General features: G+C 41.3%; 1 protein-coding gene across 10 annotated transcripts in view; it reads left to right on the forward strand.

The window, feature by feature from the left end:
* The window catches only part of POGZ (pogo transposable element derived with ZNF domain), a 60,814-nt gene extending 35,351 nt beyond the window's left edge, over positions 1 to 25,463 (forward strand). For 2 of the 10 annotated variants that reach the window (XM_051992651.1, XM_051992655.1), the window contains 16 exons: positions 6,433 to 6,605; positions 10,359 to 10,467; positions 11,360 to 11,650; positions 11,759 to 11,953; positions 12,464 to 12,570; positions 15,299 to 15,633; positions 15,900 to 16,054; positions 18,721 to 18,821; positions 19,274 to 19,420; positions 20,488 to 20,622; positions 20,739 to 20,911; positions 21,082 to 21,222; positions 21,508 to 21,567; positions 21,718 to 21,830; positions 22,125 to 22,149; positions 22,268 to 25,463. In XM_051992651.1, the coding sequence (XP_051848611.1) occupies positions 6,433 to 6,605; positions 10,359 to 10,467; positions 11,360 to 11,650; positions 11,759 to 11,953; positions 12,464 to 12,570; positions 15,299 to 15,633; positions 15,900 to 16,054; positions 18,721 to 18,821; positions 19,274 to 19,420; positions 20,488 to 20,622; positions 20,739 to 20,911; positions 21,082 to 21,222; positions 21,508 to 21,567; positions 21,718 to 21,830; positions 22,125 to 22,149; positions 22,268 to 23,915 (3,908 nt within the window). In that variant the 3' untranslated portion in view covers positions 23,916 to 25,463. Of the gene's footprint in view, positions 1 to 3,068; positions 3,177 to 6,429; positions 6,606 to 7,258; positions 7,392 to 10,358; positions 10,468 to 11,359; positions 11,651 to 11,758; positions 11,954 to 12,463; positions 12,571 to 15,298; positions 15,634 to 15,899; positions 16,055 to 18,720; positions 18,822 to 19,273; positions 19,421 to 20,487; positions 20,623 to 20,738; positions 20,912 to 21,081; positions 21,223 to 21,507; positions 21,568 to 21,717; positions 21,831 to 22,124; positions 22,150 to 22,267 lie in introns of those variants that run through there. The other 8 variants (XM_051992650.1, XM_051992653.1, XM_051992646.1 and 5 more) reach the window with 7 other exon arrangements.
* Positions 25,464 to 25,866: the final 403 nt, after the last annotated feature.

Below are 25,866 nucleotides of genomic sequence, written 5' to 3' on the forward strand. Positions count from 1 at the left end.
TACGCGTGCAGAACTGAACAGTTTTCTTGTTGCACAGGGAGAATTGGATTCAGAAGGTATAAATAACCTGGGAAGGAAAACAAAAATGCAAGCAGTTTGTATTCATTTCCCAGTGTTCTTTCTCTGGGTGTAGCTGCTTCTGTCCATCTTTGATCAATTAAGGCTCTCTTTATCGAAGAGATCCACTTCCATCAGAATACATCCTCAAACAGTATCGTTGTTGAGGTATATAATGATCTCCTGGTTCTGCTCATTTCACTTAGCATCAGTTCATGTAAGTCTCGCCAGTCCTCTCTGTATTCATCCTGCTGGTCATTCCTTACAGAACAATAATATTCCATAACATTCATATACCACAATTTACTCAACCATTCTCCAATTGATGGACATCCTTTCATTTTCCAGCTTCTAGCCACTACAAACAGGGCTGCCACAAACATTTTGGCACATACAGGTCCCTTTCCCTTCTTTAGTATCTCTTTGGGATATAAGCCCAGTAGTAGCACTGCTGGATCAAAGGGTATGCACAGTTTGATAACTTTTTGAGCATAGTTCCAAATTGCTCTCCAGAATGGCTGGATGTGTTCACAACTCCACCAACAATGTATCAGTGTCCCTGTTTTCCCACATCCCCTCCAACATTCCAAATTATCTTTCCCTGTCACTCTAGCCAATCTGACAGGTGTGTAGTGGTATCTCAGAGTTGTCTTAATTTGCATTTCTCTGATTAATAATGATTTGGAGCATATTTTCATATGTCTATAAATAGTTTCAATTTCTTCGTCTGAGAATTGTCTGTTCATATCCTTTGACCATTTATCAATTGGAGAATGGTTTGATTTCTTATAGATTAGAGTCAATTCTCTATATATTTTGGAAATGAGGCCAGTAAGGGATTTCTTAGACAAGATTTTTAGTGATTTCACATAAGCAATAAAAGAAATAAAATAAAAGTGAATATTAATTATTATTTTGTTGTAGGGGCAACTGGATGGTGCAGCGGGTAGAGCACCAGTGCTGAAGTCAGGAGGACTTAAGTTCAAATGTGTCCTCAGACACTTAACACTTCCTGGCTGTGTGACCCTGGGCAACTTAACCCCAATTGCCTCAGCAAAAAGAAAAAGAAAAAAAATTACTGTTTTGTTACTAATTTTTGCAGATGAACAGATTCATGTGATCCATTGTTGTCTCTTTTTTGGCTCAGCTTTGAGATATACAATTGTGGCTTATAAATGGGTACAAATAGACTGGTTTTGTAAATTTTCTTCTTGCTTTGTTGTGTTGGGGTGTAGTTTTGCTCATCTTAAACTTGGTACTTTCCTTTTCTCCATGTGTTCCTACATAACCAAACTCTGCCTTTAGTTTTTTATTTATTATCCCTAGACAACTCAACGTGAACAGCTGCTAAGTAAATTCACTTTCCTAAAATTTAAGGCAAGCTGCCACAGATTTCTTTCCAATAACCACTCTTTTATCCAACCACTCCTTTCTGCTGTGTGGCTTTTCTTCTCATCATAATTTATCTCGGAGGGAGACCCTTTTGGCCATTTGGGAGGAGGTGACCAACTGTTACACAGATATCTGTCATTCTCTACAATCCCAGGGCATCTAACAGGAAAGGTCTAGACCTTTATTAAATCTAAATCTTTGGCTGGCCTCCTCATAAGCTTTCTGTTCCCCTCCTAGATGTGTTTGTGGTGATACTTGTCAGCTTATCTGCTCTTTACTGAACAGTCTCAAAACTCTACTACTGATCTGCTAAATTCATATATTAAAGTTTGTAGTTTTATGTCAAAAAATTACAATTGAAATGTCCCTGGATCTTCCTGATATCTTTAGGAGGAGTAACTGACATAGAGCCCTTTAAGATATTTTTGTTGTCTCATTGGAGACAACAAAGTAGGGATGATTAGTGTAAGAAACAAAATATCTTACCAAGAACTCCACTGACTCATTGATGAGTGCAGGAAAGATTTATTTTACATTCTTGCAAGAATGGATGCCTAGGTGGGTAGACATATCTTTGAAACTCCAAAGGCAGCATTTGATGTCCTATCCTGAAGCACAAGTCCCTCCCCTGATTTTCCTATTAATTGGATAGTACAGAAATTACAGGACATGAATCTTTAATCCTCTTTACATAGCCAGTCCCTGCCCCAAAGGAGTTTACATTCTAGAAGGGAGGAAAGTTACTGAGGAGGGCTAAGGGCAGAGAACAAAAGATTATTTTCAAATTTCAGGCCATCACCTCTGATTATAAGTCAGTAGCTGCCCCCAAAGAGCTTACCTCCTTTTAAGGGGAGATAAACTCAACTCTTGAAATAATCAAGATGTCCTTGTGGGTTTCAGTTTTCTAATTTATTTCATTTCTTTAATTTAATCTTCATAACTGTGGAAACCAAATATTCATCCATTTCTTACAGTCAGGATTATTATTACCCCATGCAGAGATGAGGAAACTAAAATTAGGTCACATATGTAATAATTATCAGTGTGCAGGATTTGAACAAAGTTCTTCCTGACCACAAGTGTAACATTTTGTAACCTCTGTCAGGCTTCCTTCCTTCTATCATATCCCTCCCTTTCCTCTCCCTTAGTCTTTAAGCATTTAATTTAATACTTTATTTATTAAATTTAATTTAATAAAAGGTACCCCATCTTCAAGGATCTTGATTTTTAATAGGAGAGACAGTCAGTATATACGTACAGGATTCAAACAGAATAGGTGACAATTTCAGAGGGGAAGCCCTAATCTTTTAGGACCATATGTAGATTGTAGGTTCTCTTATTGGGAATGATAATAGATTCAAAGATTTAGAGCTGAAAATAATCACAGAAGGAATCGATATTAGGACTCTCATTTTACAGATGAAGAATTAACAATAGTAATTGTATTTATATTATACATTAAGGTTTTTAAAGCACTGTACAATATAATTTCCTTTTGTCCTCATAATAACTCTGGGAGGTGGACTCTATTGTTCGGCCCATTTTATAGAACTTGCCCAGGATGACACGGATATAAAATGTGAGAGGCAGCATTTGAACTGAGATCTTCCTAACTCTAGGTCCAACACTATACCACAATACCTCCCTCAGAGATCTCCACGTGAAGCCACCATTGCTGCCTCCCAGCAATCCTGTAATCAGAAACCACTGGTACTCCTACCCCACAGGTGAGGAAACTAAGATTCAGGTTCAAAAATTTACAAATGGGAAGCGGAATGCCTGGACTCACAGTCACCAACCCTCAGAAAAGTGGTGAGACTCATGGCCATTCTCACCTCATACCCTGAGCTCTGAATTCACATTCAGCAAATTTAACAAGGGATCTTAGGAAAAATCACAGCTCTTAGTTCTTTAGGCACCTCTCAATGAGGAAACTCCTCCACCAAGGTAAATCTTTCCCTCAGCTTCTCATTTTTTAAAGTTGCCTGGGGTTACTGGGAAATTCAGGGACCTGCAGGTGTTCTATACTAGTGTGGCTCAGTCTTCCTGACTACCTCTGAGCTAGCCCTGTCCCCACTCCCCACACTACCTGGTCTGTTATGATTATCTATTCCTTTTTCTTAGCACTTCAACTTGAAACCTCTTCTCTAGCCAGACCAGGCTTTTTTCATTAATTCCCAATGCCAGTTATGTCAACCCAACCTCAAAGTTTTTACTTAAAGCTCCAGATGAATTTCTACCACCTTCCTGAAGAATGAGGTACTAAAGAACCCTTCTGTTCTTACAAACTGGTTTCTCAAACCTGTCTGGTTATAAAATAAAGAATTTTAAAAACATTTATAGATAGACTGTTCTCTCAGGTCAGGGCATTAAAAATTCTCTGGATAATTAACCTTATTTATTCATGAAATTGTAATCTTATGCACTTGAAGAAATGCATCTTGGTATAAGTCTTTTTAAAGTTATTTTGCTTGTCAGTCCTGATGTTATTAACAAAATTATTTTGTTATTAACAAAACAAAACAAAACAAAAAACTGAGCAGGCAGCCTTATTATTGCTGTGCTTTGAAAGACTTTTGTCTTTCACTCTCGCGGAGGCTTATCATTTTCTTGACAGTTCAAACTTAAGCTCCAAATAAAACTGAAGATACAATACAGAGAAAGGAATACTCCTTTCTCCTTTGGGGCTTTATGGACTTGTGTAATAGTTGGTTTCCAATGTTAGATCAGCCAACTGTTAAATTAATTCTCAGTGAAGTTAGGTTTATACAAGAGTTAAAATCTCTAGAAAAGAATTTGTATGTTTTCTAGGTCTTCTCTATGGGACTGTGCTATCTAGGTGATCCTTATCCACGTTTTCAGACATGTTGACAATAAGCATTCATAATGTGCTAAACACTGTGCTGAGAATTAGGGATTCAAAAAAGGCAAAAGACAATCCCTGTCCCCCGTAATCAATGAGGGAAGACAGCATGGAAACAACTATGTACAAACAAAGGACAGGACAAAGAGGAAGTAAGCACTGAGGGAAGGCCCCCAAATTCAGAGGTGTTTAAAAAGGCTTCTGGCCCAGGAGATGAAACAATGTGCCTAAAATCAGAAAGATATGACTTCAGCCTTAAGAGCTGTGTGATTCTGGCAAATCACTTAATTGTCTTTGCCTCAGTTTTCTCATCTGTAAAATGGGGATAATAACAGTACTTACCTCTCAGGGATGTTGTGAGGATCGAATGAGATAATAAGTACAATGCACAGTGCCTGATATATAATAAGTGCTAAATAAATGTTAACTGAAGGATTCTAGTCATAGGGGACAGGCAGTGAAAATATCCAGAAGTGACAAACAGAATGTCTTTTCCAGGCATACCATGGAGAGGGATGTCACTGTTGGGAGATGGGGTTATAAAAGGCTTTGAAAGATACATAGGATGTTAGGTGGTGATAAGGAGCCACTGGAGTTTGAGTTCTCCTGACTCTTAGGGCCGGTACCATCTAGCCCTTCCACTTAGAAAAATCACTCTGATGACTGAATGGAGAATGGACTGGAATGGAAAGATCCTTGAGGCAGACCCACTAACAGACTGCAGTAGCCCAGGGGTGGGATGCTGAGACTTGTGTTAGTTTAGGGCAGAATCAGAGGAGAGAAGGGGATATATTTAAAAAATGTCACAAAAGTGAAATCAAAAGGACTTGGTAACCACATGTGGGGAAAGAGAGGTGGAAGAGTCAAGGATGACTCTTGAGAAGATGGTAGACCTGTGACAGGATTGGGAACTTGACAGAACAGTGGGAACAAAGATAGGGAGTTTGTTTTTTAGCATGTTGAATTTAAGGCAGCCAGTTTGAGATGTCAGAAAGGTATTTGGAGATTGGAGGTCAGCAGAGAGGTTAAGGCAGGACAGGTAGATTTGAAAATCGACAACATCAAGATGATATTTAAATCCATGGGAAACTGTGAACTTGTGCAGTGAAGTAGTCTATGTGGAGAAGAGGACTCAGAACAGGTTGGAGGACGTGATTAGGGGGAGCCATACAGCAAAAGAGGATCCAGATAAGTAGAATGAGAAGCAGGAGAGAGTATGTTTTGAAACCTTAGAAAAGGTAATGATGATTTCAATACAATTAGTAGAGAGTACAATGGCAATAAAAGAAAGCTTCAGTTTGAATCTTGACTCTCACTTCTACATGTGCAGTCCCTGAGCAAATCAAGTAACCTCCAGCAGATTCAGTTTTCTCATCTGTAAAAATTGGGATAATCAGAGCACCTAACACAGAGTTGTTGAGAATCAGATGAGATCTACTAATCAGTCAGCAGGCCTTTATTAAATGCCTGTTATGTATTGGGCCTTATGATAAGAACTGGAGATACAAGTACACATAATAAAACAATACCAACTCCCAAGTCATTTATAGCACTTGGCAAATTTCAAAGTGCTATATATTATTTTAAATTTTCATTTATGCCTTTTGGTTTTAGATTTTCCAGTCTATTCCTCCCTTTTCCACTCCTGAGAGTTTTCTGTATAATAAAGAATGAAAAAAAGTTTTAGCAAAACTAAGCAACATATCAACCAATCCAACATTATATGTAGTGTTCCATACATTTAATACTTGACCTCTGAAAAAAGGAAAAGAGGGTACATTGTGAGCTGTTATTACTAATTTATTTTCATAAGAAGTATAGATAAGAGATGTCACACTGATTCCTCTCCAATTCTTATTTTGCTCTATGATTGTCAGGGATTTTAGAATCTTTTTAGATTATGCTTTTTTGATAACAGATTTTTCTCTCTACTTGAACATTTAAATTGAAATAGTATTATTATTATTAATGGATTTTAAAGGATTTTTATGGATTTAGTGGATTTTTGAAGGATTTAGTACTTATCTGAGACCATGATATTTCCTATGACATTGATGTATATGGAGAAACTTGAGGAGTTTGATATTTTTCTTATATATCCCCCTTTAATGTTTTAGCAGGCAATCCTTTGGTTCAGCAAGGTGGACAACCACTCATCCTGACACAGAATCCAGCCTCAGGTCTGAGCACCATGGTCACTCAACCAGTATTGAGGCCTGTCCAGGTCATGCAGAATGCCAACCACGTTACTAATTCCCCTGTGACCTCGCAACCCATATTCATCACTACACAGGTAAATGGGGCCTCATTCTTTTTTTGATTTAGTAAAGGAGTGGGAAAATATATTAGACCATTTTGGGACTATATTATCAGTTTGGATCCTTAGTATCTAGAGCAAGGGTTAGCAAAGTGTGGCCCGTGGAGCAAACCTGGGTTGCCACTTGTTTTTATGTGACCCATGAGTTAAAAAATAATTTTCACATTTTTAAATTGAAAAAAAAATCAAAAGTAGTATTTCTTGATGTAAAAATAAGTTGAAATTCAAATTTCAGTGTCTTTTAAGTTTTTTGGTAGCAAACCATGTTTATTAGTTTTATGTATTGCGTGTGACTGCTTTTGTGCTATAGAGTTGAGTACATGTAACAGAGATCAAGTTTAGTGCTCTTGTCACTTGCACTGGTGCTCAGTACCGTTTCAATTGCAGTGATGCAGTTATCACTCAAAAGTAGCACGTGTGTTGTGGTATCTTGACATTTTATTTTGATGTTGTATTTTTTGTTTGTTTAATGTTACCAGTACCTACCCATTTTGTCAAAACAAGAAAAGTGGTCTTTCAGTATCATGCTTTTAAGACATAAGGGTGGATTATTTTGTTATTGAATTAGACACCAAAGCATTGTGTTTATTATGCAGTGACATTGTAGCTGGGCTAAAAGAATACAGCGGCCATCAACATTACCATTCCCAGCTTACAGGAAAGCAGCAGTCAGGAAAAAAATTAGAAAATTTAAAATGGAATATCTCGTCATAACAGAATCTCTTGACAAAAATAAAAAATGAAAATGAGGCTGCCGCCAAAGTAAGTTTCAAAGTTTCATTTGTCAGGCAAGTAAGGAAAGCCATTCTCTTATGATGAGTTAATTAAATCATGTCTGAGTGCAGTTAAAGAAATGTATCCAGAGAAAATAAACTTGTTTAATTCTATTAAAACTTTCTTTGAGAACTGAAAAAAAAGTGGAGGACTTTGGGAGCAACCTCATTAGTCAATTAGAAAACAAGATAAAATGATTTTGAGTAGTTTTGCTTAACTATTATGTTACCAGTACGGTGGTTGTTTATTCAGGGAGTCCTTTGTGAACCTAAGGTGACTGAAGAATTGGCTTCCAAACTGTCTTTGTGAACTGACAAGGGAGAATATTTCTTTTTTTTTTTTTTTTTCCTTTTTTTTCTGAGGCAATTGGGGTTAAGTGAGTTGCTCAGGCTCACACAGTTAGAAGTATTAAGTATCTGAGGTCACATTAGAACTCAGGCCCTCCTGACTTCAGGGTTGGTGCTCTATCCACTGCGCCACCTAGCTGCCCCAAGGGAGAATATTTTCAAAGAAGTTCAAAAACAATTCCGTACAACCTGAAATGGAATCTGCTAAGATGTGTTTAGTGATGTGGTGTTGATATGTGTGGAGCAAAAAGAAAGCTTACAAGGCTGGACAAATTTACAAATCTAGTGAAAATGAAAAGTGTTTAAAGGCCTATGATTATTTATTGTATTATTCATCAGCAAGTACTGTTTGAAGAATATTTGAATCTCTCATGTATTATTGAACCAGTACTGACACTGGTGAACTTCATTTGGTCTCACGGGCTTAACAGCATGGTCAGTTCTGTGAACTTTTGTTAGAAATAAGAAGTTGAGTATCCTAACTTGCTTACCAGTGGTAAAGTTTTATCATAATTTTGGCCCTGAACTCAGGCCAAGATCAAAATTTTTCTGAACAAGAACTGCCTTTAGTCATATTGCTGAATACCAGATGACTAGAACTTAACTTTTCCTTCAAACTGGATAATGTTTCTTAATGAATTTAGCTTAAAATTAGAAGACAAAAACAGTGCTTACAAGCAAAACTTGTACTGTAGTAAAACAAATACCAAAACAACTAATGTTATTTGAATTACAGGTAATGTCACATATTTCTGTCAAGGGCAGCTTCATAATACAGTGGGTAGAATTCTAGGCCTTGAGCCAGGAAAACCTGACCTTAAATCTGTCCTCACCCACTAGCTATGGGATTCTTGGCACATCACTCAACCTCTGTGGGTCTTACTTTAGTCACCTATAAAATGAGTGTAATAATAGCACTTTCCTCTCAGGATTGTTGTGAAGCACTTAGAACAGTGCCTAGACATAGTAATTGCTTTATAAAAGCTGATTGTAATGGTTGTTATTACTGTTAGTAATAGTAGTATACTTTCCATGCTGTCAAAATTTAAAACAAGGCAAGATTTCCATTCTCACTCAAATTTGTAACAGATATATTTCCTGTTTTTCTGACCTGAGTGCGAGGTACAAAAAAAAAGTCTATATTTCAGAATCCATTTAATATTGCAGTTGAGGAGCTTTCACTTGGCTTTGATTGGAAGTAGTTTATCTACAATATAATGACATGTAGGTCAAGAGAAGGACCTAACAGAATTCTAAAAAAGTTTTCTACATTAGAATATACTCAGTTAAAAGCATTTGCTTGTGGATTGATGTCAATATTATTTGGAGTATTTGTCTGTGGAAAGATATTTTCCTTTTCTTTTTTTTGCTGAGGCAGTTGGAGTTAAGTGACTTGCCCAGGATCACAGAGCTAGGAAGTGTTAAGTGTCTGACGCCAGATTTAAACTCAGGTCCTCCTGAATTCAGGGCTGGTGCTCTATTCACTGCTCTACCTAGCTGCCCCAGGAAACACAGTTTCGAAGATGAAATACACAAAATCTCATTGTATATCAATATTAATAAATTAATATTTGCAGTTGAATTTGCTGATAGAGAACATTTAACATTGAATTCCAATTAAGTGAAATGTTATTCCTCAAGAAAGAATGCCATTCTTCTCATTAAGTTGACTTGTTTTACTATTATATTTTGAAATTTATCAAAAAATTTATGGAAATTTGTTTTTTCTCTTGTTTATAGATATCCTTGATTTTGTTTCTTGACCCACAAATCCTAAAATATTTTTTCTATCTTCATAGAAATGATTTCATTGATCTAAAATTATAAGTCCTCCATTTTTTCTCTAGTTTCTTTTACAAGTTTACAGAATTATTATTTTCTAATTTGATACCATCATTGTGTAAATAGCTTTGCAGAACCTGATTGCTGTTTTTCCTGAGGCTATCACACAAATTAGTGGCAAGATCTGGATTAAAACTTGTTATCCTTGGGCATCTAGACTTCTCCACTCATGCTTCTTTTGTTATCTGAGATGAGTTTGGGGATCCCTGTGGAAATATTTTTGGGGAAAAACTTTTGTAAATGTAGAAAGGGAACATACTTGTTATTGATAACATGGTGAGCTAAGGTAAAAAGCCCTCCTATCTCTGAGCACTAAGTGAAGCTTCTCTTTGCCTTGGACCTTGAAACTGCTTAAGTTTCCAGTTGGAAATCTGCCAAAGATTTATGGCCTAGAAGTGGTTTTTTTTAAACAGTTCTTTAGGTTTATGATTGTTCCTGTGATTGATATTGGTTTCAGCCTTCCTTCTCTGCTTCAACCTATTTAAAGACTGAGCCTTCTAGACTTGGGTCCTCCTAAGGCAGGAATTGGGCTTTCATTTCTTGAAGTAATATGTCTAAACTCTCTGTTTATTAAGGATGTTCCCAAACTATTCATCCTCATTCATTAAAAGTTCCAACATCAGCAGAACCTCAGAACATGAGAGATTCTAAGAATTATATTTAGACCCAAATTTTGCCTAGTATTCAACTTCTTTTTCTTGGGCAAACTCTGGTCCATATTGATTTGTATGCACATGTTAAAGTTTGTTTTGCTTTTTTAATGCAGGGATTTCCTGTAAGGAATGTTCGGCCTGTACAAAATACAATGAATCAGGTTGGAATAGTGTTGAATGTACAGCAAGGCCAAACAGTTAGACCAATTACACTAGTCCCAGGTAAGAAAAAAGTATTTATTCCCTTGAACTAAAATGTTATCCAACAGAAGTTTTGATTTTACTGTTTGGGGCTAATGAACATTATGTGCTAGGCTAATTAGAAACCTTGTCATATGTTCTAACTGACATTGTATATCTAATTGATTAAAAAATCCATAATTTTAAAGATATTCCCAACTTTTGACTAGAAGGGGTTTGGTTGTTTTGGATTCTTACCACCTATCATGAGGCACTGAAACAGAATTTTCCCTGCTTATCTTTTTTTTCAAGTATTCATTTCCATCAATTCCTAGATTTTCAGTGCTCCAAGAACATTTATTTGATCCCTGAATTCCATATTTTGTTTCCTGAAATAGTCTTTAAGTTTCAGAATTATGGTATTGGAGCTGGAAGGGGATTTGGAAATGACCTCATCCAGCCCTTTGATTTTACACACAGCTAACTGAGGCTCAGAACAGAGCTGGCAAGCAGTAGAATTGGGATCCACACTCACACTGTCTGAGCCCTTTTTCTGCTGTGCCCTGCTTCCTGCCTTAATTCTAGAGTTGCTTATGTCTTTTCCCTTTAACACCTTGTACTGCTGAATCATAGGCTATCCGAGCAGACCAGAGAAGCTTCTGTCTGTATGCAGTTGGCAGGCTCCCAAGGCTCCCTCCCCACCCCCCCAGAATTGAGCCCTTCCCGGTGGTCTCAGGTCTGCTGCCTCCTTAAGTCTCAGCCTTCTTTTGGGTGATGATGATAAGCCCATCAAGCCAGTCGGAAGGAGGAATTCTCCTCCTTCGTGTTTCCAAGCGGGCAGGGAGGGAGGCCGTGTTGGGGTTGCTTGACAGAAGGCTGCAATCTCTCTCTCTCTCTCTCTCTCTCTCTCTCTCTCTCTCTCTCTCGTCTGAAGCTCCAGGTACCCAGTTTGTTAAACCCACAGTTGGCGTCCCTCAGGTGTTCTCTCAGATGACACAGGTGAGGCCCGGCTCCACGATGCCTGTGAGGCCCACCACCAACACCTTTACCACGGTCATCCCAGCCACCCTCACCATCCGCAGCACCGTCCCGCAGTCCCAGTCTCAGCAGACCAAGTCCACTCCCAGCACCTCAACCACTCCCACTGCCACGCAGCCGACCTCGCTGGGGCAGTTGGCTGTACAGCCACCGAGCCAGTCCAGCCAGGCCCCGAATCCCAAGCTAGGTGAGGCTTGGGAATTGGGGGTGGCCGAGCAGGGATTGGGGTGGGTCAGGAGAACGGATGATTGTCATCTGGCAAACCTAGCTCCCTCCTTCCCCTCTCCGCCTGCAGTGAGCATTGCCAGCTTTGTCACTGTCAAGCGACCTGGGGTGACAGGTGAGAATAGCAATGAGGTGGCCAAGCTGGTGAATACCCTCAACACCATCCCTTCCCTGGGCCAGAGCCCTGGGCCAGTGGTGGTGTCCAACAACAGCCCTGCCCACAGCTCTCAGAGAAGCAGCGGACCTGAGTCATCAGCAATGAAAGGTACATAGCCTGGCCTGAAAGATCACGAGTCAGTCCAAACATTGGTAGGACATCTGATGAGTGTAAGCGCTTATAGTAGGCCCAGCGGGGAAGATTAAAAAGGAGGCAGTGGGCCCAGTGCCTGCCCTCAGGAAGCTTCCATTCTGTTGTGGGAGATAGGCCACACTTATGAAGACTCAGCTCTAAGCTGCTAAAACAGAAAACACACAAACTTTGCCAGTGCTTTGAGGGGAGGGTTGCTGTAATGAGAGTCAGCTCAGTTCAGAGATGGCTTCATGAACACTGAAGAACACGATTTTCAAAGTTGGATTTGGTGAGTAGAGGTATTTTAAAACTTCAACATGAGATCAGTGTAGTGAAATAAGGAAAAAGGACAACAGGAAGGTGCTCTCAACTTAGTGGTCCCTGCTCCCTGGCCCCTGTTCTCATATCCTCCAAGAAGAACTCTCCTGAGATCAGTACACTTAATATTCTCAAATCATTACCCTTTGCTTTTCCTTTCATTTTCAGTGACTTCTCCAATACCAACATTTGACCTCCAGGATGGTGGCCGGAAAGTCTGCCCACGCTGTAATTCCCAGTTCCGTGTCACTGAAGCTCTGAGAGGCCACATGTGTGTAAGTGATATTTCTGTACTGTGAACCAGCTTGAAGAACCATAGATGGTTTTAAGCAGGGAACCTGGGAGTAAAAACTAAGCAGAGAAAAGAATAATATCTTTATTTTTGTCTCTTAAAGAAGAAATAAAGATATCACCTCAAGGGAATCTATTGTAAGCCCACAAAAATATATTAGAGAAAGACGCAGGAAACCCAAGTCTCTCAGATAATATTTCAGTCAAGTCACATTTCCTATACTTCCTTTTCCTTTAGTGTTTAAATTAGTATTTTTTCCCAGAGATAAGTCAGGGCCCCACTTTGTTCAGTTCTGTTTTTTCTCTCTCTTTTTTTCCCCCTAAGGCATTTGGAGTTACGTGACTTGCCCACGGTCACACAGCTAGGAAGTGTTAAGTGTCTGAGGTCAGATTCGAGCTCAGGTCCTCCTGACTTCAGGGCTGGTGCTCCAACCACTGCGCCACCTAGCTGCCCCTATGTTTTCTCTTTTAAGAATAGTGATCTTTGCTCTGAGAAGATTATCCCAACAAACCAGCAATGGTTTGCCCAGTTTGGAAACTCAACTTTGGTGTGGCAGACAGCATCATACTTCCTTCACTGAGTTAATATAATCAGGCCAGATGAACAGCATCTTAGAGTGGTAAAAGGATTGGTAGGTAAAATTACTGAGCCACAGTGATCTTTAGACTATCTTGGGAAAATGAAAACATGCTTTGGGATTAGAGAAGATCAGATAACCACTTTTTCAAAATGAAACAAATTGGATCTGCAAACCAATGAACTTGCTTCAAAATCCTAGTAGTATTTTATAACATATTATTAAAGGATGAAAAAAATTTTTTTTAATTAAAGGGTGATTTTCAGATACTTAGGAAAGGAAACAGTAATCATTAAAAACCATCTTGGCTTCAAGTACTGGTCCTTTCAGACTAATCTCGTTTCTTTTTCTCATAAAATAATTAGACTGATAGATTAGGAAAATTCCATAGATACAACTTACTTAGATTATAGCAATACACTTCACAGTATTTTCATGCTATATTTGTAGATGAGGGTCGTTGATAATGTAGCATATTTGGAATTGACTGAATGGTCCAATTATTGAGTTGATTAAAGGAAGATTTCTGGTGTAGTACTCCAGGAATCTTTTGTTGACCTTAAGTTGTTCAGTTTTTTGATTGATACCTTGAATGAATTAAATTTCTAGATGATGGGAAATTTGTTAGGAAAACTAATAACATTGGATGGTAATCAGGATGCAGAAATGCTCAGCTGACTAGGATAGTTGGCCGAAAAAAATTATACAAAACCTCCTAGGGATAAATGTGAAATTCTACATTTGGATTCAAAAGATTAAGATATAAAATAAACCCACACAAATCATCAGCATTTATATATATAACTGACAAAGCCCCATCAGCAAGAGATAGAGAAATTCCATTTAAAATTACTGTAGACAAAATAAAATTCTTGGGGGTCTACCTTCACACAAATAAAATCAGATCTAAACAATTGGAAAAATATAAATTGTTCATGGCTAAGCTAATATATAAGATATAACATGGGGGAATTGGTAGCGAGATAATAGTTTCTGTGATAAAGATCCACAAATAGAACCAAGCTTAACATAAATCAGCTGTGTTGATAAAGTAGCCAGAAAAGCCAGTGAAACCAGTCCTAGGCCACATTTACCATACCACTTAATTCTGGTCAGATGAGGGTGGTCAGGATGGTGGGAATCAGAGAACTTGTTACACAAATAATAACTGGGAGGAATGGAAATGTTTATCCCAGGAATGAGAAGACTTAAGGGGCTTTTTGAAATGTTTAAAGAGCATTCATGGAATAGACTTGATCTACTCCACAGGGTTGAAGTGGAATCTAAGCCCAGAAGTTGCCAAGAGTCGGATTTTTAGACTCAACACACAAAACTTGCTTATCATCAGAATGCTTCAGAAGCAGAAGGGGTTGCTTTGAGAGGAAAGAGATTTCCTTTTCACTGGGGAACTTTAAGCTGAAGCCAAATGATCACTTGCTGGGGGCTTTGTAGGAGGGGTTCTTGACTAAATTGGACTTAGACTCATTAATAACCTCAGAGCCTCCTCCTGCTCTTAGATTCTTTGCTTTGTTTATGCCAGGAAAGGTTGAAGCCAGGAAGTGCTGCATTGAGGAGTTATGGCACCAAAAACTCTTAGGGAAGGGTAAAGTATGATAATAATAATAATGATAATAATAATAATAATAAACTCATTTGTGTAGTACTTGAAAGCTTATAAAGTGCTTTACTCACAACAACCCTGTGAGGCAGATAGTGCAAGTGTTACTTATACTCCCCATTTTCTAGATCAGGGGAGGCTCAGAGAGATAAGTTGTGTAATCATGAACAAGTCATGATTTCAGACCCAGGACCCCCCAAGCCCATTTCTCCCAACTCTGAGGCTGGTGCTCATCCCACCCTGCCTTTCATGTCTGAAGGAGGGAGCAGAGAGAGGGACATGTAATGGGTAGGTGGGAGGAGGAGGGAGAGGGAAGGGGGCATTTGAAGAGAATATATACAAAAGAAAGAGAAGTTGAGCTGTGAGAGCCAATAGGGGATCCCCTAAAACTGTTCAAAATTAAATGGAGTTTGTGAGATTTGGGCTAAAATTTGGGCTGAAATCTGAGCTACAAGGCTCTATCTAGCTCCCTTTAATGCTGACCACAAACAATTGATGTGATTATTATCTCCATAGTACTGCTGCCCAGACTTGGTTGATTTCCTGAAGAAAGGAAAACCTCTTGATTCAGAGCCCAGTATCACGTCAGCAACAAAGCCACCATCCCCAGAGAAGACCGCTCCCATGCCCTCCACACCATCTACACCTGCTCCTACCCTGTCGCCACCTGCCAAGGCCCCTGAACCCATGGAGAATTCAGGTGATGTCACTCAGAGCAAGCTCATCATGTTAGTGGATGACTTCTATTATGGACGGGACAGCGGCAAAGTGAGCCAGCTCCTCAATTTTCCTAAGGTGCCCACGTCCTTTCGATGCCCACACTGCACGAAAAGGCTTAAAAACAATATCCGGTAAGTTCATGTTGCTTTTGAGGTTTCATGGTGACTAATTGTTTACCTTTGCCGAGTCCATAAAGAGTAGGGAGAGCTTGCAGCAGGAAGGCTAAGCCTCCATCGGCAGGAAGCTCCTGGGAGAGGGAGGGAGGCCAGTGAACCTCCTTCCACAGTAGAGGAAAGACTCTGCCCTGTTAATGAGGAGGACAGCGGGGAGCTCTTGCACCCTGACCCTGCTTCTGGGCCTTGCCATGTTAGCTGGTCTTCTTTGTGCCGTCTTTCAGGTTCATGAACCACATGAAGCACCATGTGGAGCTGGACCAGCAGAACGGGGAGGTGGATGTCCACACCATCTGCCAGCACTGCTACCGCCAGTTCTCCACTCCTTTCCAGCTTCAGTGCCACCTGGAAAATGTTCACAGTCCCTACGAGTCTACCAGTGAGTAGAAGAGTTGCCGTAGGTCACAGGACAACTGGGTATGGGTCAGCAGAGGAGGAGTGCCTTCAGACTCTTCATTTACAACCTGCATTCTTGTAGGATTAAGTTTCATCCCTTTGGAGTATGAGGCCCTAAGTAATGTAAGGTCTTGGTTTCAGGCCATGAGGAAAACAAGGTGGGTGGGATAATATTTTTTCACTCCTGGTGGTAGAGGGGTTGCTAGTTATTTTGATTCATATTCCCACCAAAGTTAGTAATTATTTGGAGTTTTGAAAGGCCACAAAAGAAGTAGAAGATAGAGATCTTAGCCTCAAGGAGTATTTCATCTTGTCAAAAGAAATTATTTTTTGTATGAATTAATTAGAAGATTTTGTAGATGATGAGATTAATCAGTATGTTTACATACCAATTTATGTGGCAGAGATCATTTTCAGAAAAGGGAGAGATCAGTGTTGGCTAGAGACAGCAGAGTTTTCAAAACATGGGAACTGAGATCATGAAGAAATAGCATGATTTGAACAGGAAAAAAGTAAGAGGACGTGTATTCCAAGTTAGGGAAATGAGAGCAAGAGGGAAAAAGTGCAGAGACATGGATACAGAGGCATGTAGGAAAGAAAGGGAGACCTACCTTCCTTAGAGAAATCACTTCTCCAGTGCCTGGCTCTCTCTATGGATAGTAGACACAATTAAACTATCAAATGAAGAGACAGAGGAGGGGGGATGGAGGGAGAGAGGGAGATGCAGCAGTACTTGCAAAATGTAGAGCAGCCTGAATGCCACTGTGAAGAATTTAAATCTGATCTGGTAAATCAAGGGCTGCCAGCCTGGCCAAGGGCAAGAAAGAGAATTCACTGGGACCAATTGAGGAAGATCATCTGTACAGTGCCCAGTGGAAACAGAGAGGCATTTCATTTACTTCAAACTGTTAATAGCTTATTTATTCTATAGCAAGAATGGATACATGTTTACATCATTTGAAGTGATAATTGATTTAGTTTAAACTTTTGAACAAGATTTTTGCTTTATTGAAAATAGCGTAGAAGAAAACCATAATTGGAAGTTTCTTCCAAGCAACAATTGCCTATCTCTTATTCTTCCCACCCTGCCATTCTTGCTTTTTAGTTAATTAAATCAGCAAATATTTATTAAGCACCTACTATGTGCCTAGGTACTCTGCTGAACACTTAAAAAAAGTCCCTGCCCTCAAAAAGCTCCCATTCTATTGGGGAAGGCAACATACAAAAATCTATGTACAAACAAGATGTGTGTAGGATAGACTTAAAATAAACACAGAGGAAAGGAACTTATTTTATTTAATACTTATGTATGCCAGTCACTGTGCTAAATACTTTACAATTATTATTAATTCTCATATTGTCCTCACAACAACTTTGGAAGGTAGGTGGTATTATTGTCATCATTTTGCAGTTAAAGAAACCGAGGCAAACAGAGATGGAATGGTTTGCTCAAGATTGAATAAGCTAATAAGTGTCTGTGGCTGGATTTGAACTTGGGTCTTCCTCAATCTATGCCTAGTGCTATATCCATAGTGCTACCTAGCTGCTTGTAGAAAAAGAGAAGGCACTGCGTTTCAGGTGTCCTAGGGAAGGCCTCTTGCAGAAAGGATTTTAATTGAGAAGAAGAAGAAAATGACCCAGGGCAGGTCTGATGCAATATTGGAAGTCTCAAAAGTTAGGGCTGTATAAAAAGATGTCAGAATTGTTTGCATAAAAGTATTGCTTGAATCCATGATACAATGAAGATGAGAAGATCGAGCACAGAGCCTTGAAGTTCACCCATGGTTAGCTGAAGATCTAGCCAAGGAGATTTGAGAGAGCATAATCAGAAAGGACAGACCAGAAGAGAGCGTGGAGGCCTAGAGAGAAAAGAGTACCCAAGGAAGGAAAGTGATGGGCAGTGTTGGAGGCTTCCAAGAGTTCCTGGAGCATGATGACAGAGAGGAGGCCATTGGAGGTGACTGAGATCTGGGTGAATTCAGTTGAAGTGAGGAGACTGTGCAGGCTTAGAGGAGAGTAAGAAGAAAGTGGAGGTCTTCACAAAGATTTTAGGAATATAGATTGAGACCAGTCTGACATCAGTAATCTGATATATTTAAATTCTTGAGTTGAAAGTTTGTCTTTTGCTTTTATCAACTATAGTCGTTAATTGTGATGAAAACTATATGTTTTTTTAGACTAAACACTTAATAAATGCATTGAATAGATAGTAGGTATTCATATATTTGGATACTTTTAATTACTATTATTTTTTGGTTCTGGCCTTTGATTTTATCTGTTTTGGGAATACTTAGTATGGAAATTCTCTCCCCTGGTGCAGATGAGTTACTCATCTCCAAAGTAACAGACTTAGAAGATAACTTAAGGCACTGTGGGATGAACTATCTACTCATGGTCATGCATGAGCTGATATGGTTCTGGTGGGCCTCAAACGTAACTTTTCTCAATTCTGAGGCCGTCTTCCCTCGGTACTGTGCTGCCTTTCACTTCTTAGAGAATCAGTGGGATCATGATGGTGATTTCCCCACTTCTTAGCACATACTAAGGATTTGGTCAAAGTTAGTATGAACTTCTATGAAGGTGCCATTAGAGAAGGATGTGTTGGATTTGAAGACTGTTGGGTTGATCTCTTGCTTCCCGCCCTTACAGCTAAGTGCAAGATTTGTGAGTGGGCCTTTGAGAGTGAGCCCTTGTTCCTCCAGCACATGAAGGACACCCACAAACCCGGGGAGATGCCTTACGTTTGCCAGGTATTGTTTTACTTCCTGACTCCTCCCTCATCGACCACTCTGGGGATGAGCCAGTCAGGCCTGCCTCATGCCCAGGACTAAAGCATGTACCCACAAGGGTAGTGAGTGGTGTGTATAAGGACCAGTTGTCATTTCCAAAACTTTCCTACCTTTTTTAGAAGATTCATATCCAGGAGGGAAATATGTGTGCTGTCTTTTGGTCCAGAATATTGGCTTCTGCCTCTCCTGTTTGACTCTCTTTCTTCAGTGCATCTGCCAGCCTGGGATGCCCACCTAGACTTTTTAAAACTTAACTCTTCTTGTCACCAGTTGTAGCAATAACTTTAGAGAGTTTCCTCTTTTCCCAACGTGGTTGTGTGTTTCATCTGTATTGGGACAAGACTTGACTGCCTTTCTTGGCCATGGCCTGGCCCCTTAACCTCTGCCATTCCATCCTGTCCCTCCATGATTAGGTGTGTCAGTACCGCTCTTCCCTGTACTCAGAGGTAGATGGTCATTTTCGCATGATCCATGAGGATACCCGGCATCTGCTCTGCCCCTACTGTCTGAAGGTCTTCAAAAATGGCAATGCATTCCAGCAACATTTCATGAGGCACCAGGTAACTTTCCCCAAAGTTTGACTAAGCAGACAAGATTGTTATTAGTCTTGGTCACTTAAAAGAAGGATATGGCAACCCGATATTCACTATCTTGATCTGACCTCACCTGGGTCCTTGGGCCTTACCCAAAAGGCAAATCAAGGGACCCCAGAAAGGATGATTGCTAAGCCAGCTTGAATATTCTTCACCAGGACCTGTCAAATGGGCCTCTGGATTGCAGGGAAAGCTCTCAGCTTCGATTTAATGAGGCAGCTAGTGGAGCCATAGTGCACAGAGAGCTGGGCATGGAGTCAGGAAATCCTGAGTTCAGATCCAGCCCCAGACACTTATAAAAGCTGTGTGACCCTGGGCAAGTCACTTAACCTCTGCCTCAGTTTCCTCAACTGTAAAATGGGGATAATAGCACCTACCCAATAGGGTTGTTGTGAGGATCAAATGTGATAATATTTATAAAGCGCTTAGTATAGTGCCTGGCACACTATATAAATGTGCTATATAAATGCTTATCCCTTTCCCTTTCTCCTTTCCTTCCCTTTCTCAGATGCACTTCAACAGTAGGAGCCCTCTCTTTGTCAGAATCAAATAAGATCAATCAATCAACAAGCATGTACTCAGTGCCTTCTAGGTGCCAGGCCCTTTGCTAGTCACTGGGAATACAAATACAGTGAAGGAAAAAATCCCTCCTCAAAGGGACCTTTCAGGTGATCCTATGCAATTTGTTCAGGAATAGCTAATATTCCCATTATTAAGATAGAGATTGAAGTGTTGAGCGATTTGCCTAATACTGTATTGTTCAGTGAATCAGGAAGAACTGAGATGATGACTCAAGCCTTTGATTGAGTCCGCCTCTTGAAAAGCAGGTGTTGCTGTCCTTGGGTTCTTTTTTTTGTCCCTCGGTTAATCCAAATTCCCAATTTGGAATAAATGTATATGAAGTGTCTGTTGCCTTCACGCCCTTTCTCTACTCAGGGAATGACTCTAGGTTGGGCCCTTCAGGGTTTGTTTTTGCTTTGGGGTTTTTTTGTTTTGTTTTGTTTTGTTTTTTTTAAATGTCTCTTATTCCTCAGAAGAAGAGTGTCTATCACTGTAATAAATGCCGGCTGCAGTTTCTGTTTGCCAAGGACAAAATAGAGCACAAACTTCAGCATCACAAAACCTTCCGCAAGCCCAAACAGCTGGAAGGCCTGAAACCAGGCACCAAGGTAAAGGGCCAGGGCTGCTTGAAGTTAACTGAGCGTGTCAGCGCCTTAACATTCATCCTCCTTCCCCACTGAAGACCAAGAGTGGCTAAATGTACTTTCTTTTTACCCCCTTTCAGGTGACCATCCGGGCATCCCGAGGACAGCCACGAATACTGCCTGTCTCCTCAAATGATGCACCACCTAATGCCTTGCAAGATGCTGCCCCCCTGTCTACCCCAGCAGACCCTCTTCCCATCTTCCTTTATCCCCCTGTCCAGCGAAGCATCCAGAAGAAAGCTGTCAAGAAAATGTCAGCGCCTTCCACTAAGTGCTGGGCCACTAGGGGCTGGTTGGGTAGAATGGTTGCCAGCCACTGGGGTGGCTTGGTAGCCTTTCTGTGGGGTTCCGGGGGAACCCCTGTAACACTATGGAGATTCACTCTGATTCAGCACTAATGAGATTCTCCCTTTCTCTTAGCAGGAGTGTCATGGGCCGGCAAACGTGCCTGGAGTGCAGCTTTGAGATCCCTGATTTCCCCAATCATTTCCCTACCTATGTCCACTGCTCCCTGTGTCGCTATAGCACCTGCTGCTCCAGAGCATATGCCAACCACATGATCAAGTAGGCCATGTGACCAGACATTGGCCCTTCCCATTGCCCCCTTAGCATCCTCAGCTTTCCAAAATCTGTTCCTTACCCCGCTGCCTGCACGAGGCTTCAACCTTCCTTCTAAACCAAACCATCCGTTAGCTTTCATGTCTCAGTTTCTAACTTGGCAGAAAGAAAGGGATTGGGAAGGTGACTGGAGCCAGGTGGGGTAGAAGCAGCATCTCCAGTCTTTGGACCACTGAGAGGAGCAGCCAGTATCTAGTTGGATGGGTTAATGTCAGTTTTCTTTTGCCTCAGCAATCATGTTCCACGGAAGAGCCCCAAGTACTTGGCCTTGTTTAAGAACTCCACTGTCAGGTATGATGTTTATAATGTCATTACCAAGACAATTTCCTTTCATGTTTTCTTGGGGGTACATCTGGTGTAGTTGGGAAAAATGAGAAAAGAGGAGCTCATTTCTCAAACTTCTCTATTGGTGGCCTCATGCCGCCTTTTATTCTGCCTCAGTGGGATCAAACTGGCCTGTACTTCCTGCGTTTTTGTTACTTCTGTGGGAGATGCCATGGCTAAACATCTGGTCTTCAATCCATCACATCAATCCAGCAATATCCTACCACGAGGTGAGCCGGGGAGGGAACAGGAAAGGGTCAAGAAGGTTGTCAGGAATTTTTTTTTGAGGAAGAAAAGATCAGATACAATGATGAGCTCCTACTGACTGAGAAAGCAGCAGGATTTCTAGCTAGTGTCAGTTGTCTGCTCCTTAGTTTCTGCCTGGGGTTTTTGCTCCATTAAATCGGGAAATATTGTCTTTGTATGTATGTTTAAGGTAAAAACTTCAGCTGTTACTGATCCTTGAGTGGGGGAAGAGTTCCTTTTCTTAATTTAACTATCTTCTTTGACTTCTCATTCTGCAGGACTGACTTGGATATCCCACTCTAGGTAACCAAATTCCTTTTTGGGTATCTTTGTTTCAGTGTTGAATATTTTGGCCCTTTTCTCCTTGTTTTTTCTATTATTCAAAAAAGAACTTTCTTTTTGCTCTTCTTTTTTCTTTCAGGCATGGCCAGGCCCATGATCGGGGTATAAAAAACACCTACCCTTCTGCTTTCCCCCACAACAAAATTTCCACTGTGAAACCCGTGGGCACCCCCCCTGAGTGTGGGGAACCACCTGTATCCCAGGCCCAGCTGCTTTCAGCATCATCTCCACTTCTCCCTCCGGGAGCCTCTGGCTGTCCCCAGACTCCAGCATCCCTTCTGCATGGAGAGGGGGCTGAGTGCCTGAGTCTTGATGAGCAAGATGAAGGAGCCCTAGCTCTGTCGGACCCCGAGCCAACAGCAGCCGGGGGCCTCAGCGGAGCCGGCAAGAAGGAACAGCTGTCGGTCAAGAAGCTGCGAGTGGTACTGTTTGCCTTATGCTGCAATACTGAGCAGGCAGCCGAGCATTTCCGCAACCCACAGCGGCGTATCCGGCGTTGGCTGCGGCGCTTTCAGGCCTCCCAAGGAGAGAATCTGGAGGGCAAGTATCTGAGTTTAGAAGCCGAGGAGAAGTTGGCCGAATGGGTCCTGACACAGCGGGAACAGCAGCTTCCTGTCAATGAGGAAACACTCTTCCAGAAGGCCACCAAAATCGGGCGGTCGCTGGAGGGCGGCTTCAAGATCTCCTATGAGTGGGCAGTGAGGTTCATGCTTCGGCACCACCTGACCCCTCATGCCCGGAGGGCCGTGGCTCACACCCTACCCAAGGAAGTGGCAGAAAATGCTGGACTCTTCATTGAGTTTGTGCAGCGGCAAATCCATACCCAGGACCTGCCTCTTTCTATGATCGTGGCCATCGATGAGATCTCCCTCTTCCTGGACGCCGAAGTGCTGAGCAGCGATGATCGGAAGGAAAACGCCCTGCAGACAGTGGGCACCGGGGAGCCTTGGTGCGACGTCGTGCTGTCCATCCTGGCGGACGGCACCGTCCTTCCCACCCTGGTCTTCTACAGGGGGCAGATGGAGCAGCCCACCAACGTGCCAGAGTCTATCCTGCTGGAGGCCAAAGAGAGTGGCTACAGCGATGATGAGATCATGGAGCTGTGGTCCTCGAGGGTGTGGCAGAAGCACACGGCCTGCCAGCGCAGCAAGGGCATGTTGGTGATGGACTGCCATCGCACCCACCTGTCCGAGGAGGTGCTGTCCATGCTCAGCTCCTACAGCACCCTCCCGGCCGTGGTGCCCGCGGGTTGTAGCTCCAAGATCCAGCCTTTGGACGTGTGCATCAAAAGGACTGTCAAGAACTTCATACACAAGAAGTGGAAAGAGCAGGCCCGAGAGATGGCAGATGGCACGTGTGACTCTGACATCCTCCTTCAGCTGGTGCTTTGTTGGCTGGCAGAGGTGCTGGAGGTCATCGCAGACTGCCCAGAGTTAGTCCAGCAGTCCTTCTTGGTGGCCAGTGTCCTGCCTGGCCCCGATGGCACTGCTAACTCACCTACCCGCAACGCTGACATGCAGGAGGAGCTGATTACCTCCCTGGAGGAGCAGCTGAAACTGAGCGGGGAGCAGACTGAGGAGGAGCCTGCAGCCTCCACACCCCAATCCAGACCATCCCCTGAAGAGGTAATTGAACCTGAGAGCCTTCACCAGCTCTTTGAAGGTGAAAGTGAGACAGAGTCTTTCTATGGCTTTGAAGAGGCTGATCTGGATTTGATGGAAGTCTGAAGGGTAGACTCCTGGGGAGGGGAGGAGTAGGCAAGGGGGTGGGGGGAAATGAGGTACAAGGCGGGATGGGAACTTTGGTTTTTTAAGTTTTTTTTGCCACCCCCTTGTGTTGGTTCATACTTCCCTTTGAATTAAAGGAAATTAATGGATCATGTCTGAGCTGAGGAGCTGGCCAGAGGCTGTTCAGCTTCTGCAGGAGGGGTTTTCATGACTTTTTTTTAAAAAATAAAATCACTGTGTTTGGTATTTTTCCAACGAAACATAAGAAAAAGAAAAAAAAAAAATCCACCATGAGTGAATGATTTTTTTTTTTTTTTGGGTTTCCCCTTACCTCAACTGTATCATTGTTTTTTGTTTTTTTTTAATTGTGCGGCTGATGTCTTTGGGCATGATACTATCTAACCATTGTTAACGTAAGACCATTTCTGAAGATGGGAAAAGATAAAAATATGTAGCTGACAAACTGGTATATGTATATGTGTATACACATATACATAAAAATCTTTTTTTTTTTCCATTGTGGTCTTAACATTTTTTATATACAAAAGGGAAAAAAGATGTTTAAAAAAAATCACCAGACTCATCTCCACCTCCATCTTCTTTTTCCTTTCCTCCCCAGAGATAATTGGTTTCTGCTGTGATCCTACATTTAAAATTGTGGCTTTAAAAATGTGTGAAACCGTCTCTAAGTATCCAAAATACTTTTTGGATTTTTAAAAGTAATTTTCCACAGAAAGTAAATAAGCTCTGGCTTTTGTGAATACTTGACTCCCTTTCCCCATCCTTGTCCCTCTGCTCCTCCCCTATCTTGATGAGATTCATCTTATTTCTAGAGATTGGGAGCCTGGAGTAAACAAAGTAACTGAAGGCTTAGGCACACAGTAGGGCATGGGATCCTCTCCACCTTCCCACTGTGTGCTGGTCTGTATCTTGCCAGTGCCCTTAGGAAGAGGGAGGGTCCTAGGGTAGGAAGGAAAGCCCAAGCCTGCTCAGGAGAATTGTGTGCACCATAGCCAGGAGATATAGTTGTACAGGCCATGGTCAACCTTTAAAAATTTTTTTTAAAAATGTAAAAACAAAAAAATAAAAATTTAAAAAAAACATAGCCAATTCCCTTGTTTTTTGTGTGGCCTTGCCACACTTTCCCTAGAGCTAGAGAGAAGAACCCAACCCGGAGACAAGATAGACTGGGGTGTGCACAGACATTGTATCTTTTTATTTTTCACTGCCAGCTTCAAAGAAGGAAAAAAGGAAAAAAACCAGAATTTTTCTACAATTTGCATGTTTGAGGGTTGTTTTTTTTTTATTGTATGTACTTAAGATATAAACGGAAATAAATGCATTTTGACATAACAGCAACGAGGAAAAAAAAAACACCACCAGCCCACCTTGCCCACGGCTACGCTTGTTTGTCCATCCTGAGGTTTTTAGCAACTTTCCCTCCAGGGAGCCGGGAGGCAGTGTGCACAGACCTGTAAATGATTCGTCTTTAAATTGTACATAAGTGGAACATTTAATAAAACCAGGGAAAATGGATTTATAAACAAATTTGTTTTTATTTTGGGTATTCTTGTCTTGGGAGTAATAGGTCTAAGTTATCCCCTACTAGAGTTCCCACCCTTCTTAAAATCAGAATTTAGCAATTACATCATCTCTTACAGAGGCAAATATTTGGGAAACTGACCTTCCTGAAACTAAGTCTGTCGGAAGTAAGAGTTGGAGATGGCATGGGCTGATGTTTTATGCCATGTTGTCCATTCTGCCCAGGCAGAACCTCCGGTTGTTTGCATCACTTCCCCACACCCCAGCAGATTCCACCCTGGATTTGGTATTTGCTATCATTTGGGGTATTTAAGAGCTGCAGAATTCAGGTTGAAAATTCATGTCGGAGTGGGTGAATTACATTTGATACCTAGGTATGTATGTAACTTAAGGGGGAATGATCATACTT

Source organism: Antechinus flavipes, chromosome 4, assembly GCF_016432865.1.
Source record: "Antechinus flavipes isolate AdamAnt ecotype Samford, QLD, Australia chromosome 4, AdamAnt_v2, whole genome shotgun sequence".
NCBI classification, from domain to species: domain Eukaryota; kingdom Metazoa; phylum Chordata; class Mammalia; order Dasyuromorphia; family Dasyuridae; genus Antechinus; species Antechinus flavipes.